Genomic DNA, 15,259 nt, shown 5'->3' on the forward strand with positions numbered 1-15,259 from the left:
GAGGAGGACATGGAAACCCACTCTAGTATTTTTGCCTGGAGAATACCATGGACTGAGGAGGCTGGAAGGCTATAAAGTCCATAGGCTCACAAAGAGTCTGACATGACTGAAGCGACTGAGCACACATGCACATGTTCACCAAACCACGCTACATCCTTGATATATTTCCCGGAAAATGGTAGCAACAGTGACTTACCAGACCCCAACTCATCATAAAGCAGGACTGCAGGCTCCCCACAGATCTGGCTTCCGAAAAGACATCGTGCTTGGACAGTGAAAGTATAATTATGACCCAGTTTCAGGTTGGAAATTTTAAAGAAATTGTCCGTAGTGTTCCCAAGGTAAGCTGAGATATTCATGACACTATCAAACATGTGTATCTCGTAGCCCTGAAAACAAACACAGGAGGGACTGCTCAGGAAGTTAAGCAAGGAAACCCACAGCTTCTGTTACGGGTTACAACTTTATATGAGCTCCTCCCTGCAGGGACTGATAGATGTTAAAGCACTGTATCAGTTCTTTATATATTATAACTGAGATTAGATTCAGAAAATAGGCATTTTCTCATCCCCAAAGTCTCAAATAACTACCACATCTGCTTCTGAGCCACACAGCAGAAGTGGAAAAACAAAAGTCATTTTAACAAACACTGATTTTTCAAAGTTCTGGTCGGTTCACTCATCTCCAGGAATGTTTAAATGCCACAAAGAATCCATATAATTAAAGCAACAATTCACTGTAATGGGATTGGACTAATCCAGGTAGCAGTGGATTTCAGCCATGAGGTTTAAAAAAAAAAAAAAGGAATTTGCAATAGTGAAAATGAGACATTGCTCCTTAAAACAGCCGGTGGGAACTCCACTGTCAGCTGCCAGCTCACTTCCTATCTCCTTTCTTTCCGACTCTTCCAAGCTGATCTTAGCCCCAGTCCAGCCTGGCCTTGAACCCAGCAGCACTGCAGCAGCTTAGATCTATTCACTGGGGGAGTATGGAATAAGCCTCCTACTTAGACTGGCTCAGCGTGAGTCCTTGGCTCCTGTGCTGGAAAAGTCCCTCTTGGAACAGCCCGAACCCAGCATGCTGGCTGGGATCAGGACAGACTTCCAGACTTCTGGGTCAATCTCCACGTTTTCCAGCATCAGAGCTACTGGCACCTCCTCTGTCGCCATAAAACCCCTTCTCCTCTCTATCTCTACTCACATATTGGGCCGCATGGCATAATCATGATTTCCTGGTTCTTGTTCTATTGACCTGCACCTTCTCTGAACTCCAAGTCAGGTAGCAGGAAGAAGGACCCATCCAGCTTAGGCCAGAACCCTCCAATGGGAATGGAATACTGATTGCAAGCCCAACCATTATTAAGGTGGGCTCCTGCCACCCTGATGCCAACTGGGTGTCCTGGACCACCTGCCTGGAGTCCCCACTCCTACATACTTGTTTAGAAACTAGTAACTAGCATTTATTATCTTCTAACATATATGTGATATAGGACATTTGCAAAACACATAAAGGTATTTAAAAAAATGGAAAATGATACAAATGCTAGCCACCCAAAATTTACTGGACTGATCCTTTTCTGGTGGGCATTAGGGTGTCTCTTCTTAATTACTGTCATAAATAAAATTCTTTGTGCACATTTGTTTCCTTAGAGTAAAATCCTAGAAGAATTACTGGATCAAAGGATGTCACATTTTCAATGTTTCTGATACCTACTGTAAGTGCCTTACAGAATGTGGAGCCCATTCATTCTCCCAGGGGGCTCCTCTTTCCAGCTATGACTCTCTTACTGGTACTGCTGCTGCTGCTGCTGCTGCTGCTGCTAAGTCGCTTCAGTCATGTCCGACTCTGTGCAACCCCATAGACAGCACCCCACCAGGCTCCCCCGTCCCTGGGATTCTCCAGGCAAGAACACTGGAGTGGGTTGCCATTTCCTTCTCCAATGCATGAAAGTGAAAAGTGAAAGGGAAGTCGCTCAGTCGTGCCCGACTCTTAGCGACCCCATGGACTGCAGCCCACCAGGCTCCTCCGCCCATGGGATTTTCCAGGCAAGAGTACTGGAGTGGGGTGCCATTGCCTTCTCTGCTTACTGGTACTATCCCTCCCCAAAACTTTTGTCAGTGTAATGTGAAAGTGCTCTATCTTTGCTGTTTAGATTCCTAGTGGGGCTGAAACTATTTCCTTTTGCTCACTGTTGCTTGAAACTTTTGTTACCTGTACCTTATTCAAAATGAGAATAAGGTGACCCTTGAACAGTGTGTCAGTTGTGGCTCTGACCCTCAAAAATCTGAGAATGACTTAGAGTGCATCCACTGGATTCATGGTTCTGCATCTTTGGATCCAACTATCTGCAGATTGTCTGGTATATTAAGTCCCCTACACATGAACGAGTTCCATTCAGAGAGTGCATTTGTAAGTCCAATTTGTTCGTTAAGTTCAACAAAGTTAGCCTAGGTACCCGACTAACACAATTGGCTCTATACTACTACTTTGACGCTTCCTTCTGGCCATTCCAGGGCTTCCCTGGTGGCTCAGTCAGTGAACAATCTGCCTGCAATGCAAGTGGCCCAGTCAGTCCCTGGGTCGAAAAGATCCCCTGGAGAAGGAAATGGCAACCTCTCCTGTATTCTTGCCTGGGAAATCCCATGGACAAAGGAGCCTGGTGGGCTACAGTCCACGGGGTCACAAAGAGTCAGACACAACTTAGTGACTAAACCATCCACATCTGGACATCCTGGGCTGGAAATGAAGATGTACTGTATCTTCATTTGAAGATATGAAATGAAGAAATACTGTACTCTATACAGTGAAAAGTGAAAGTGTTAGTCACTGAGTCGTGTCTGACTCTGCGACCCCATGGACTGTAGCCTTCCAGCCTTCTCAGTCCATGGAATTCTCCAGGCAAGAATACTGGAGTGGGTACCAATTCCCTTCTCTGAGGGATCTTTCTGACCCAGGGGTTGAACCTGGGTCCCTTGCATTGCAGGCAGATTCTTTACCATCTGAGCCACCAGCGAAGCCCACTCTATACAGAACTGTAAAGTACACAAAAGCACAACCACTTGCAGAGGACACACACATGACAACCATGCCAGACACGTGAACTAACTTACGTGACTGGACGTGTGAACCCACGCTCGCATCTTTGGAAGTTCACAATCTGAAGGTTCATGGGAGGGGACTTACTGTACTGTAGGCTATCTGTGGACGTGCACAGCTCAAATCTGCATTTTTCAAGGGTCGTATTTCTGTTTTGAATTTGTTTGAAAGCCTTCTTTATACTTATGTATATTAACCATTTATATGTCACCGTTGTGAGAGTTGTGAAGAATTTTCACATTTAATTTCTCTTTGCTTCTGGCATTACACTGTGATGATTTAAAGCCATTGGGGTCTTTGCGGACATCATACCCCAAAAAAGCCGTTGTTGATTTTTATTGTGTCTCTATTTAGCTCATGCTCTGCTCACAATGGAGCCAAGCAGCTTCATTCAAGACCCTTGGGTGGCAAATCTGTTTCCAGGTGCCACACGCCTCCTCCTATCTCCTGCTGTGAATATAGTAATTGGCCTGCTAATAACAAAACACGGTGTTTTTCGTATGTCAACAGACTATCTTCGAGCACTTCCTGTTCACTGGAAAGAAACTGATGAGATTCCAGGCTGGCAGCGCAGCTCGGTTCCCCTGTACTGAAGCCATACCATAGCCCTGCCCTCAGACTATCTGGGAGAGATGGGCCCTGGGTGCCGGTGCTGAGTCCCAGTCAAGCCCTAGGAAGCACAGCGAGGACTCCAGCCCATTTCCCTGTCTTTCAGGGGACGACCAGTTCACAGCTGAAAAGTGCTTAGTGCAGAGATTCGCATCTTTAATGGGCAGTATAAACATTTGGCTAATTAGCAATCCCATCGAAAATGGTCCTCTAATTCTCGAGTTCACTCCCCTGCCCTATTCTTTCTTTTGACTCCGTCTATGCCAGCAGGCTGTTAACGAGCTCATCTCCAAAATGGGATTTCAATTAGATTTCCAAAGCCATTGAAAAGGAGGGGAGAACTTACCCTGCTTTCATTAAAATACTTTTCTTTCAAAGCTAGGCTTTTCCAAAACAGAAGGACGTGGTCATTTTCTGTGATGATTTTTAAGGCATCAGGTGCTAATAATGAAACTGAAAATGAAAGATGAAGTAGGAGACAGTTAGTGGCTATACACGTGAGTCTCTGCTTTCTTGTCCATCAAAAGTTGATGAAATAACACTAACCCTAAAGGAATTAGTTAAGGAAGAAAAAAAAAAAAAACACATATATCCACTTAGTATAGAGCCTAGCACATTCTAGACACTCTTTAACTGACATCTTTGTTGTTATAATGTCTTTAGCCAAGAAATTTGGATGGTGTCTAATTTAGTAGCCCTTAGACCAAAAGATGGTCGAAAACAAATGGGGATGGGGTGAGGCTGGACTAGTTCAAAGCCTGCCAGCACTTCTGCTTTGGTTCCAGTCTGCTTTCCTGACCCAAATTCCAGAGGGGCTCAGTGAGGGCCTAGAAAGCTCAGCCCGAAGACAGAGCTCCGGAATGACCACAAAGTATGTTGCAGGCCCACAGTCCACACTGCCAGCCTCCAATACTGTCACTCCTGATGTCGTCTGCTGCTGTCCAAATAACTGCGCTTACTACCTGCTCTGTGAACTTGAACCTGACCTGAGCCAGCCTAGGGCTGGAAGCAAATCACCCTCTAAGGTATTACCCAACTTCTGGTCTCTGTCCATTTCTATCTGATATTGCCCTAGGAACCACGATGACTTCAGTCCAGGTACACAGATGCAATGTTTGGCTTTAAGGGGCAAAGAGTCAGTTTCATTTCCTAACTCTCTTGAAAATGTCAAAACCAGCTAGGGGAAGGGAGATCACAGGGGACAGAGAATACAGAAAACGACAGCCACTATCCTGCCTACGGTGCCCCTACCACCACCTGCAGCCCAGAGCCCGGGACCCCTGTACAGCTCTGCCCCAGCCAGGATATGCAGGGTCATCTTTGCACTTCCTGGGCAAGTCCTGATGGAAATCCCATGTCTTCAAAAAAATAAAAGAGAAAAAAAAAAGAAACGCCACACCTCGAGAAGTCCTAGCAGCAATGGGGTGCCCTGCTGTGTGAGAAGGCCTCTAATCTCTCGCCAGTTTACCCGTGGTAATTTTGATACTGGAGTCTTTGCTCATGTTCCCCAGCTGGACAATGATGTGATATTTCCCTCCAGGCTCCAACTTGTTCAGCGTGTATTCCACGGTACTGTTGCGGGATTTCACTTTGTAGCTCCTCTCACTCTTTCTTATTAGATCTTTAACTGCAATTGCATATAACTGGGACAAGAAAAAGACATCTTAATGGTAATCAGAAACCTGGCCTTTTCTACTCTTTGAAGTTCAGTGGCGGCCATGCGACAGAAGTATGTCAGTGGCTGTGACCCCCCAAAATAATATTCTGGGTCACAACATCTGACTCTGTTCTTTGGAAAGCCTCTGGGGTGGTCAGGTCCAACTTTACAACAAGTATTCATGCACAGAACTGTGCACAGAATTATCAGTATGATCCCAAAAAACCACCCAGCCCTGGGATGGCAGGGAGGGCGAGGGGATGGAGGTCAAAGCAGCCTGGGAAAGTGAAAGTGGGAGATGTTTCTAGAATAAATGACTCTTCTTTTAGGGTCAGTTGTTTAGTTGCCAAGTTGTATCAGATTCTTGCAACCCCAAGAACTGCAGCATGTCAGGATCCTCTGTCCATGGGATTTCCCAGGCAAGAATCCTGGAGTGAGTTGCCATTTCCTTCTCTAGGGGATCTTCCAAACCCAGGGATGAAACTCATGCCTTCTGCACTGGCCAATGGATTCTTTACCACTGAGCTACCAGGGAGCCTTCTCTTAGGGCTGCTGCTGCTACTGCTAAGTCGCTTCAGTTGTGTCCGACCCTGTGCAACCCCAAAGACAGCAGCCCACCAGGCTCCCCCATCCCTGGGATTCTCCAGGCAAGAACACTGGAGTGGGTTGCCATTTCCTTCTCCAATGCAGGAAACTGAAAAGTGAAAGTGAAGTCGCTCAGTCGTGTCCGACTCTTAGCGACCCCATGGACTGCAGCCCACCAGGGATCCCACCATCCATGGGATTTTCCAGGCAAGAGTACTGGAGTGGGGTGCCATTGCCTTCTCCATCTCTTGGGGCAGAGGCCAGCAAACTTTTTTAATAAAGGTTCAGATAGTAAATATCTTAGGCCTTGAAGGTTAGATGGTATGTACCACAATTACTCAGCTCTCTTGTTTGTAGCATAAAAGTAGCCATAGATAACATGTAAACAAATGGGTATAACTTGGTTCTAATAAAACTTTATTTAGAAAAATAGGCAGTGGGCTAGATTTAACCTGCAGGCCAACTGTTGGCGAAGGCAGAGAAAAGGAGGAACAAACCAATACAGCAGCCAGGACGTGACAGCAAAGAGGAGATACCTATGAGGATCCTGTCTTTGGCGGAAATGAGGGGGGACCTCCTGCTGAGCTACATGCACCAGGCCTAGGTTTCCTGCCCCATTACAGGACCCCCCTGCCCCCAAACCAAACCACGTCCAGAATAAGCAAGGTCGCCAGCACGCCTGGCCTGCTCACCAGGTCCTGGTCCGGAGAATCGTACGGGGATTCCCACTTGATGACAGCAGAGGTTTTGCCCATATGGACCACGTGCAGGTGACGGGGAGGAAGCCGGCTATCCGGGATCATCCTCACCACGACATAGTCAGAGGATGGCCCCTGGTAAGGCACCACCACCCGGACCTGAAACAAACACCACGCGAACTCACGCAGTGGTCAGCAAACTATTTTTACCCCAACAAGACAATGACACAGGTGCACAGTTAAAATTCAAGGCATACAAAAAGATGCAGGGTAACCACCTACCCCAGATCTCTCGTCCATTTCCCACAGGCAGTACTAGTAATGATTTTACATGCTTCCTTCCAGAAATGCCCAATGCAGATATAAGCACAGATACACAGGGATGGGAGGTGTGTGTGCAGACACATACATAAATACATGCGTGTGCTTATGCATGTGTGTGCATGTGTAACTTATTGTCCTTAACTTATTTACACAAATGGAAAACCATTACACACATAATCATGCTCTTTGGTTCCTTTACTTAATAATACAGCTTGGGAATTTTTCCAAATCAGTACATTTAGTTTGTTGTATTTGTGTTGGATGACTGCCCTGTATTCCATCTCAAAGATAAGCTGTAATACTTTTAACCAGTCTTCTCCTGATAGATGTTTGTTTCAAATCTTTTGTTTTCACAAGTAATAGTAGTCCAAACATGATTTTCCGTATACCTTGGTACACATGTAAAAGCATGGCCAAATTCCTAGAAGTGGAATCTGATACAAGCTTTATCTATTCCTGAGACCCATTTACCAAGTTCTCAGTCCTGCACAAGGGAGCTGGAGATGGTTAAGTGGCCGTTCATTCTGTGCTTCAAGTAAAAACCTGATGCTTGTGGAGAACTATCCTCTCATCTCTCTCCTTCCCTCCTCCCACCCCCTCACACTGAACACACACACACACACACACACACACACACGGATCCTGGAATCCGCATCTCCAGCTCCCCAGGTCCTAAGTCTGAGCCTGGAGCCCAGCAATTAAGACATCCTCAAAAAATAAAACATTACTCTGTGCTCCTGGCATTAGGAAACTTACCAGAAACAAATATTGCTCATCCCCACTGACAAGGACTGTTCTGTTGTGCTGCGAAGTAGTCAAGCTCTTGGGATTGCGATAGAGATCAAGAAAGGACGTGGCATAGAAGATACCGTAAACCTGGTAAAAGGAGAGATCAGAAAAGGGCACCAGTTCAACGGCCGGTGACCTCACTCCCATGAAAGCCCTGATTTAAGACCCTGGGAACCGCTCCACATGAGCGCACAAAGAAGTCTTAACTCGGCATCTATTTCATCAGCGTTTACAGAGAAGGCACCCTGGGCCAGGCAGCGGCTTCCCACCTACGAAGATAAACAAGACCTGGTCTCTGTCCTCAGAGCTCGCTTTCTTGAGTAAAGCCAGGCAAAGAAGAAAAACAGATTTATAAATAACAAGTTGTAAATACGAAACTCCTGGAAGCTATTCTAGAAGACTGCATGATAAGCTGGGGAAAAGAGGGAATGACCAAAAGTGGGGACACTCTTCTAGTGCAACAGGGGTAGCGAGTGTGCAAGCTGGTGGACAGAGCGTGTGGCGGGAGGGGGGACACTGCCGGCTGCCCAGCAGGTCCCTGTCTTCCCCTCCTCCCGCAGTAGAATCCTGGTTCTTAGTGAGGGTTGCTACCTGGAAACAAGCCCGCATCCCACCTCCCTCCTCCAGGCAGGAGAGGCCAAGTGACAGGGATGCTCAACAAGATGCCAGCAGACATCCTGGGCGGGACCTCAGTGGGGGTTCATGGAAATGCAGGGAGAGCACTTCTTCCCCCCTCCCGCTGCATGGAGTACACACAGTGATGTGGTCCAGTCCAAGCCCTAGACTGCAAGGTGATGCCACAGGCGAGGGTGGCAGGGGACTGGCTGTTGTTATCGTTCAGTCATTAAGTTGTGTTCAACTCTTTGCAACCCCATGGGCTGCAGCACGCCAGGCTTCCCTGTCCTTCACCATCTCCTGGAGTTTGCTCAAACTCATGTCCATTGAGTCAGTGATGCCACCCAACCATCTCATTCTCTGTTGCCCCCCTTCTTCTTTTGCCCTCAATCTTCCCCTCAATCTTTTCCAATGAGTCAGCTCTTTGCATCAGGTGGCCAAAGTACTGGAGCTTCAGCATCAGTCCTTCTAAGGAATATTCAGGGTTAATTTGCTTTAGGATCGACTGGTTTCATCTCCTTGCTGTCCAAAGGACTCTCAAGAGTCTTCTCTGGCACCACAGTTTGAAAGCATCAATTCTTCAGTGCTCAGCCTTCTTTCTGGTCCAACTCTCACATCCATATAAGAAAAACCACAGCTTTGACTATACAGACCTTTGTCAGTAGGGCCTGGGAAATGGATCAAACCATGCTGCTGATATAGAAGCCCTGGATGGCTGAACTCCAAACTTTGAACAACTCATAATTAGGAGGGAAATAAACTATTGAGAGCCACTCCTGTTCTATGCAGCCATTCTTAACCCTAAGTGATATACATGGAGTTTAAAGCAGGAAGTGGGAGTCTGATGGCCCTTGTAGTGGGAAAAGTGAAGGCTGGGAGTGTTTATAACAGGGTAAGTGTGAGGAAGCTTTCTTTGTAAGGTAGAGACAGAGGGCATTTCCTCCACGAGCATATAAGCAGGCAAGACAGGGGACTTGAAAACCGTACAGGTCTGGAGAAGCCCTGGGGGTGCAGGAAACCCATCAGGGATTCTCATGTCCCAGATAAACAAATAGGAATGGAGCAGGAATAGGGGAATGAGTGAGCTCAGATGGGACAGCAGAGGGGGACCCAGGGTGCAGGCAGGTCTGACCCTGGAGAGGATGGTCCTGGGGCCACCACATGATGGGGGCTCCAGCCAAGGGCCAGGAAAGGGGACCCCAGAGCCCAGGGAGCCAGGGTGTAAGAAGGCCACACTTGACAGTGATGGGAACAGCTCTTGTCGGGAGACAACAACTCTCGGTGAGACTCCAGCATCCAGAGTGAGCTGGAGACACGTGGGAACTGAGAGCTTCGTTCAGGGCACTCCACGGGCCCCTGACCCTCGGAAGGCTACCATGAGTGCAAGCAGACTCTCAACATGGAGGAGGCTCCTTCTCCAAGTTCACATATGATAAGACACCAAAATCAAGTCGCAGACCGGTGCTCTATACACAACGCCCCACTCTGCAGATGGCTGGGTGTGATGGGTAGGCAGGCCTGAGCTGGGCACATAAACCAGACAGAGGCCCCTCTCTGAGGAGAGTCCGGTTCCAGGTAAAACGGAGCCCTGGGCCTGGCTCTGGGCATCTCATCCCCATCCCTGCCTCAGAGTGAGGTTCAAGAGCGACAGAAGCGCCCAGGCTGTTACTCCAACCGGACCTGAGCTCTAACTCAGTCTGCTGCTTACTAACCCTTGACTGCGGCCGGTGACCTCACCCCTCCGAGCCGTGGTCTCCTCACTGGTAGAGCAGAAACATTTACCCCACAGAGCTGATAAAAGTAGGAAGTAGGAGATAGCGGGTGGAGGGTGAGCATCATGCCTGGCACACAGTAGGTGCTCAACAACTCTCACCTCCCTTCCTTCTTTACGGCTGAGCTCACAGACAATTCCTGGCAAACCTTGGTTCTTTCCCCATGAACCAGTGCTGCCCGCATTGCACACTGGATGTGCCCTCAGAAGACAAAGGCCAATTCCTCCTCACCGGCCACTGAGGATTCTTACAGATTTAGTCCCACACGCTTTTCCATTTAGAAAACTCAAAAAATGACCCTTCCCTTCAAGATCTTATCAACTAGTTAGGGAGATGAGAGTAGACAGAAGATATCAAATCAGATTCGCAGGGTCTGATGAAACAGGCTGCATGGCACCAACTCTAAGGATTCAGTTCTTAAGGGAAGGAGACTGAGTAGAAGAGCTAGGATTTGACTGCACAGCAGGCGGGGGAAGGATTCCAGGCAAGACAGAGCAGAAGCCATGGGGCAGAGGCAGGAGGCGGATGAAAACAGCCCTGGGAAGGTGTGCCTAAAAGCAAAGGAAGGTGCGTACTGGGGAGGGTGGGAAGGCAAAACCAGACTCAAAAAGAAGCATGGATCTAATCCCAGTGCATCAAATGCATTAAAATAAATAAATAAAAGAAACAAAAAGACCCAAGTACAACTGCATTGGGGGCCCTGGAATTAAAAGGGAGGCATGTTGTGGGGGGGCGGGGTGCCTGAGAAGGCAACCTGTGGGTGGGGGATCCCCCGGGTGGGGAGGGGCGAGAGGAACCTGGGCATGGTCCTCAGATGCGATAATCATTGTCAAGGTAACTGACTTTTCACCCATTCCCAGGTAAGACCCCCCCCTGCCACAGTGCCTGATCAGGAATGTGACCCCTCTTCATACTCGGCTTAAACAGGGGTTCTTTCATCTTAGATGCCAGGCCAGGTTGTAGAAAGGGATGTCAGGTGCCTCTGGGAGGCAATCCAGAGCTGACCAAGAGGGTAGCGTGTGTTTGGGATAAGGAAACAAAGCAGCGGCAGGGGAAGCCCTGGGGGCGGCTGCTGGTCTAGTGCCAGGGGAGGGTCCATCCTCAGTCTGCAGAGGTCATCCAGGCTGACTTACCACATTCCTGGGGCCGGTCCAGGTGCATTCCACTGCCGTCTGATTGATGGCCTTGGCTTTGAGGCTCGGGGCGGGTGGCCGGACACCTTTGGTTGTGACACGCTTGAATGCCAGAGGACTGTCCCCCAAGTCGGTCTTGGCCCAGGCAGAAATCTCATAGGGCGTATGAGCTGTCAAGTTGCCAACTGGGGAAACAGGGACAAAGGGTTGGAGCAGTGGTCTTTATATGCACACTCAATTTTTAAAATAACAAATTTTCTTCTTTTGCACATGTCTTTATATGTACACCTTATTTTTTTACATTTTTTTTCCCTTTTTATCTTTTGACCGTGCCATGCGGCATGTAGGATCTTAGCTCCTCAACCAGGGATCGAACTCTCACCCACTGTGTTAGCAGCATCGAATCTTAACCTCTGGACCACCAGGGAAATCCACCTAGTTTTTCAATGTAACCTCTCCATTTAAGTGAGTCTCTCATGTTGTAGGAAGTTTATTATTTTACGAATTCACTCTGCATGCTTTATTAATGAAAACTGCAAATAACTCAGTGCATGGGCATGGAAAAATTCCTTTAAAGCCGACCATATGTGGATATAAAGTGGTACGATCCTTGTGGAGAGCCATTTGGCCTTGTGAGGGTCTTGAAATCCTTCATAACCTTCAATCCAGGTACAAGAGAAGGATCCAAAAATTTGTGCAACCAGGATGTCTGTCACCGTATTTGTTTCAGCAGGGAAGAGTGTAATCATCTGATCACCCAGCAACAAGGCAACAGTAAGGGGCATCCATGAAATTCACGTGCATTCCATGAACTGTTACACAGCCGCTATAAGTTGTTCCCAAGAATACACAGTGCGACTAGAAAATTCTGTGATTTAGGGTCAGTAAAAAAGGCAGGAGGTAAAAGTATATGCAGTATATATAAAGAAGTCAATGAGGAGGAAAAATACGAAGTTAGAAGATACTCAAAATTATTAATAAAAGTGGTTTCCCTAGGAAGTGAAATTATAGGAATTCAAAAATTTCATTATACATTTTTTTGTTTTCTAAATTTTCTGTAATAAAGATGTGCCCCTTTCTAAGTCGGGAAAATGTCATCAGAAACTAAAAGAGCAGTGAGCCATAAGAAGGATATACTTAATGGGAATTTAACATTGTAAATGTAACGTTGTAAATCATTGTTATCATTGTAAATCAACTATATTTCAGTAGAAATAAATATCAAGTAGAAAAAAAAAAAGAAGGATATGCTAAGAGGACAGCCTTTGGAGTCAAGAGGACTTGGTCAGTCAAAGCCTGACTCTATGCCTCATGGTTGCAGAAGCCAAGAATGAAGTACTCAGACTCTCCAAGTCCACATCCTTGTTGGTAAGATGTAGAATAACAGCACTTACGGTGGCGGGCTGCTGCAGGGAATAAAAAAGACAATGCTCGTCAACAAGTGCTTTGCATGACCCCTGGCAAGAAGCAGGCCTTTGTGGGTCTCAGGCAATGGCTCGTAGGACGTTTGTCCCTGACTCTGCCCGTTTCTCTTGGTGTGATGTGGGGGCAATGAGACCGCAGCCTTCAGAGTTAAGAGATGTGGCTTCCAATCCCGGCTCTGCTGCCTTCTGAGGGAACCACTCGATCCCTGAACCTTATGTCCTGATCCATAAAATGAGGATATCCCGCAGCATCATTTTTGAAGTGTTAGGTAAAAAAACACACACAGAGTGCCTGCCGGGTAAATGCTTGCACAAGCTAAGTGCCCAATGATAGCTTTACTCTTGCATAACCTCCTTGGGCAACCTATGTATGTGTATACATATATTATAGAATACTTGTTAGGATTGGAAGCACTTTGCAAACAGGTTAGAAGGGAAAAGAAGCTCTCATGTCCTTCTCTACATTCACATGCAGCCTTGGCCATTGAAAGTTCTGTCTTAGAAGCAATTAAAATCCTTTCTTTAGCCTATTTTCAGATATGAGGACTTTGAGACTCACTATTTGCACAGATCCAAGAGGAACTGGAACCCCTTCTTCTCTCAGTCTGTTGGCCCATTTGTTCAACAAATATTTACAAAATGCCAATTATGCAGCAGCCCTACACCACCTTGTATTAATATCAGCAAAAGAGGAGCAAACCAGGGGAGTAAATAGAGAGGCAACTAATCCCGAGAATTCTCTCTTTGGGGAGGGAAAACATCAACTATAAAAGGTTAATCTGGCTTCTTTCCAGCGTTTCATCCTTTTTAAGCCTCCAACTTCCCTGAAGAGCCATCAGATTAGAAGGGGGATTTGGGGAACCACCCAGTGGATTCCTCACCTGGGCTCAGGAGCCACTGACAGGATCCTCCATGGACAACACAGCCCCACTCAGAACGGCTGCAGAGAAGACCCCTCGCCTTTCCCGGCCCCCCACACGAGCTCTACTGCCAGGAAAGCCTCAGTCTAGCCTTCCTCCTTCCTGCTTACACACCGACTAGCTCCAGGACACTACCTTTCTGCGACAAGACGGTCCCTCGGAAGTTCAGCGTTCTCTTCTCCTGCCTGTGGGTGTCAAATGACCAGAAGAGGTTTACCACATAGCCATTCACCTGCCAAGAATCAAGAGCCATGTTACATGGGCAGCGCTCACGCACAGACTTCACCAGACATGAAAGGCAGAACTTTTCTGCTGTTCCCTGGGTATCTCCCTTCTTATAAAGAAAGGGCTGGTCCTTTGGATCCTTAGACCAGTTCTATTTGTGCTAACACTGAACAGTCATACTCCTCACTACTTCTAAAAATGAATGTGAAACAATTTATAATATAAAATATAGACTCTATTGTGTATTAACATGTGTATGTATATATATATATATACACACACACACACACATATATAGGGTCTTCCCTATAGCTCAAACAGTAAAGAATCTGCCTGCAATGCAGGAGACCTGGGTTCGATCCCTGGGTCAGGAAAGTCCTCTGGAGAAGGGAATGGCAATCCACTCCAGTATTCTTGCCTGGAGAATCCCATGGACAGGGGAGCCTGGTGGGCTACAGTCCGTGAGATAGCAAAGAGTCAGACACGATGAGCAACTAACAACTAACATACACATATATATATGCAATCTAGAAAAATGTTACTGATGAACCTATTTGCAGGATGGGAACAGGGACGCAGACATGGAGAATGAGCTTGTGGATACAGGGGCAGAAGGAGAGGACGGGCCAAACATATGCGCAGCACAACGTGTACAACAGAAAGCCAGTGGGAAGCTGCTGTACAGCACAGAGAGATTACCTCGGTGCTCTGCAATGACCTAGAGGGGTGGGATGGAAGGAGGGAGGCTCAAGAGAGAGAGGATATATGTACACATATAATTGATTCAAGTTACTGTACAGCAGAAACTAACACAATTATACTCCAATTTTAAAATATTTTTAAATAGATTCAATGAAACAAAAAAAATTAATGCAAAATAAAAGGACAAGAATCAACTAAAAAGGAAGAAAGAAGAAAATCTGAAAAGGTAATTAGGTTACAGTAATTAAGGATCCATCTTGGCTCAGATGGGCGTCCCTGGTGGCTGAGCAGTAAAGAATCAACCTGCCGTGCAGGAGCTGCAGGAGATGTGGGTTCGATCCCTGGGTCAGGAAGATCTCCTAGAGAAGGGCATAGCAACCCACCCCAGTATTCTTGCCAGGAGAATCCCATAGACAAAAGAGCCTGGCAGGCTATATAGTCCATAGGATCGAAAAGAGTCAGACACGGCTGAAGCAACTTAGCGCACACACACGCATGCATAACTCAGGTAGTCCTTGCAGTCAAGGCCAAGAGGTCACAACAAAGGTGGCTTGGTCAGATCTCATGGGCTTTTCCAGGCAAGAATACTGAAGAGGGTTGCCATTCTCTTTTCCAGGGGATCTTCCTGACCCAGAATCGAATCCAGGTCTCCCACATTGCAGGCAGATTCTTTACCGTCTGAGCCACCAGGAAAGCCCCCACTATCTAAC

General features: G+C 47.0%; 1 protein-coding gene across 6 annotated transcripts in view; it reads right to left on the bottom strand.

Annotated features, from left to right (window-relative positions):
- SORL1 (sortilin related receptor 1) overlaps positions 1-15,259 on the bottom strand; it is a 168,934-nt gene that overhangs the window by 8,222 nt on the left and 145,453 nt on the right. For 5 of the 6 annotated variants that reach the window (XM_044929604.2, XM_044929601.2, XM_006044879.4 and 2 more), the window contains 7 exons: positions 13,758-13,854; positions 11,279-11,463; positions 7,726-7,845; positions 6,640-6,804; positions 5,174-5,348; positions 4,052-4,158; positions 197-389 (listed from right to left, as the gene is read on the bottom strand). In XM_044929604.2, the coding sequence (XP_044785539.2) occupies positions 197-389; positions 4,052-4,158; positions 5,174-5,348; positions 6,640-6,804; positions 7,726-7,845; positions 11,279-11,463; positions 13,758-13,854 (1,042 nt within the window). Of the gene's footprint in view, positions 1-196; positions 390-4,046; positions 4,159-5,104; positions 5,349-6,639; positions 6,805-7,725; positions 7,846-11,278; positions 11,464-13,757; positions 13,855-15,259 lie in introns of those variants that run through there. The other variant, XM_044929605.2, reaches the window with a different exon arrangement.

The sequence above is a fragment of the Bubalus bubalis genome, chromosome 16, assembly GCF_019923935.1.
Source record: "Bubalus bubalis isolate 160015118507 breed Murrah chromosome 16, NDDB_SH_1, whole genome shotgun sequence".
Taxonomy (NCBI): Eukaryota; Metazoa; Chordata; class Mammalia; order Artiodactyla; family Bovidae; genus Bubalus; species Bubalus bubalis.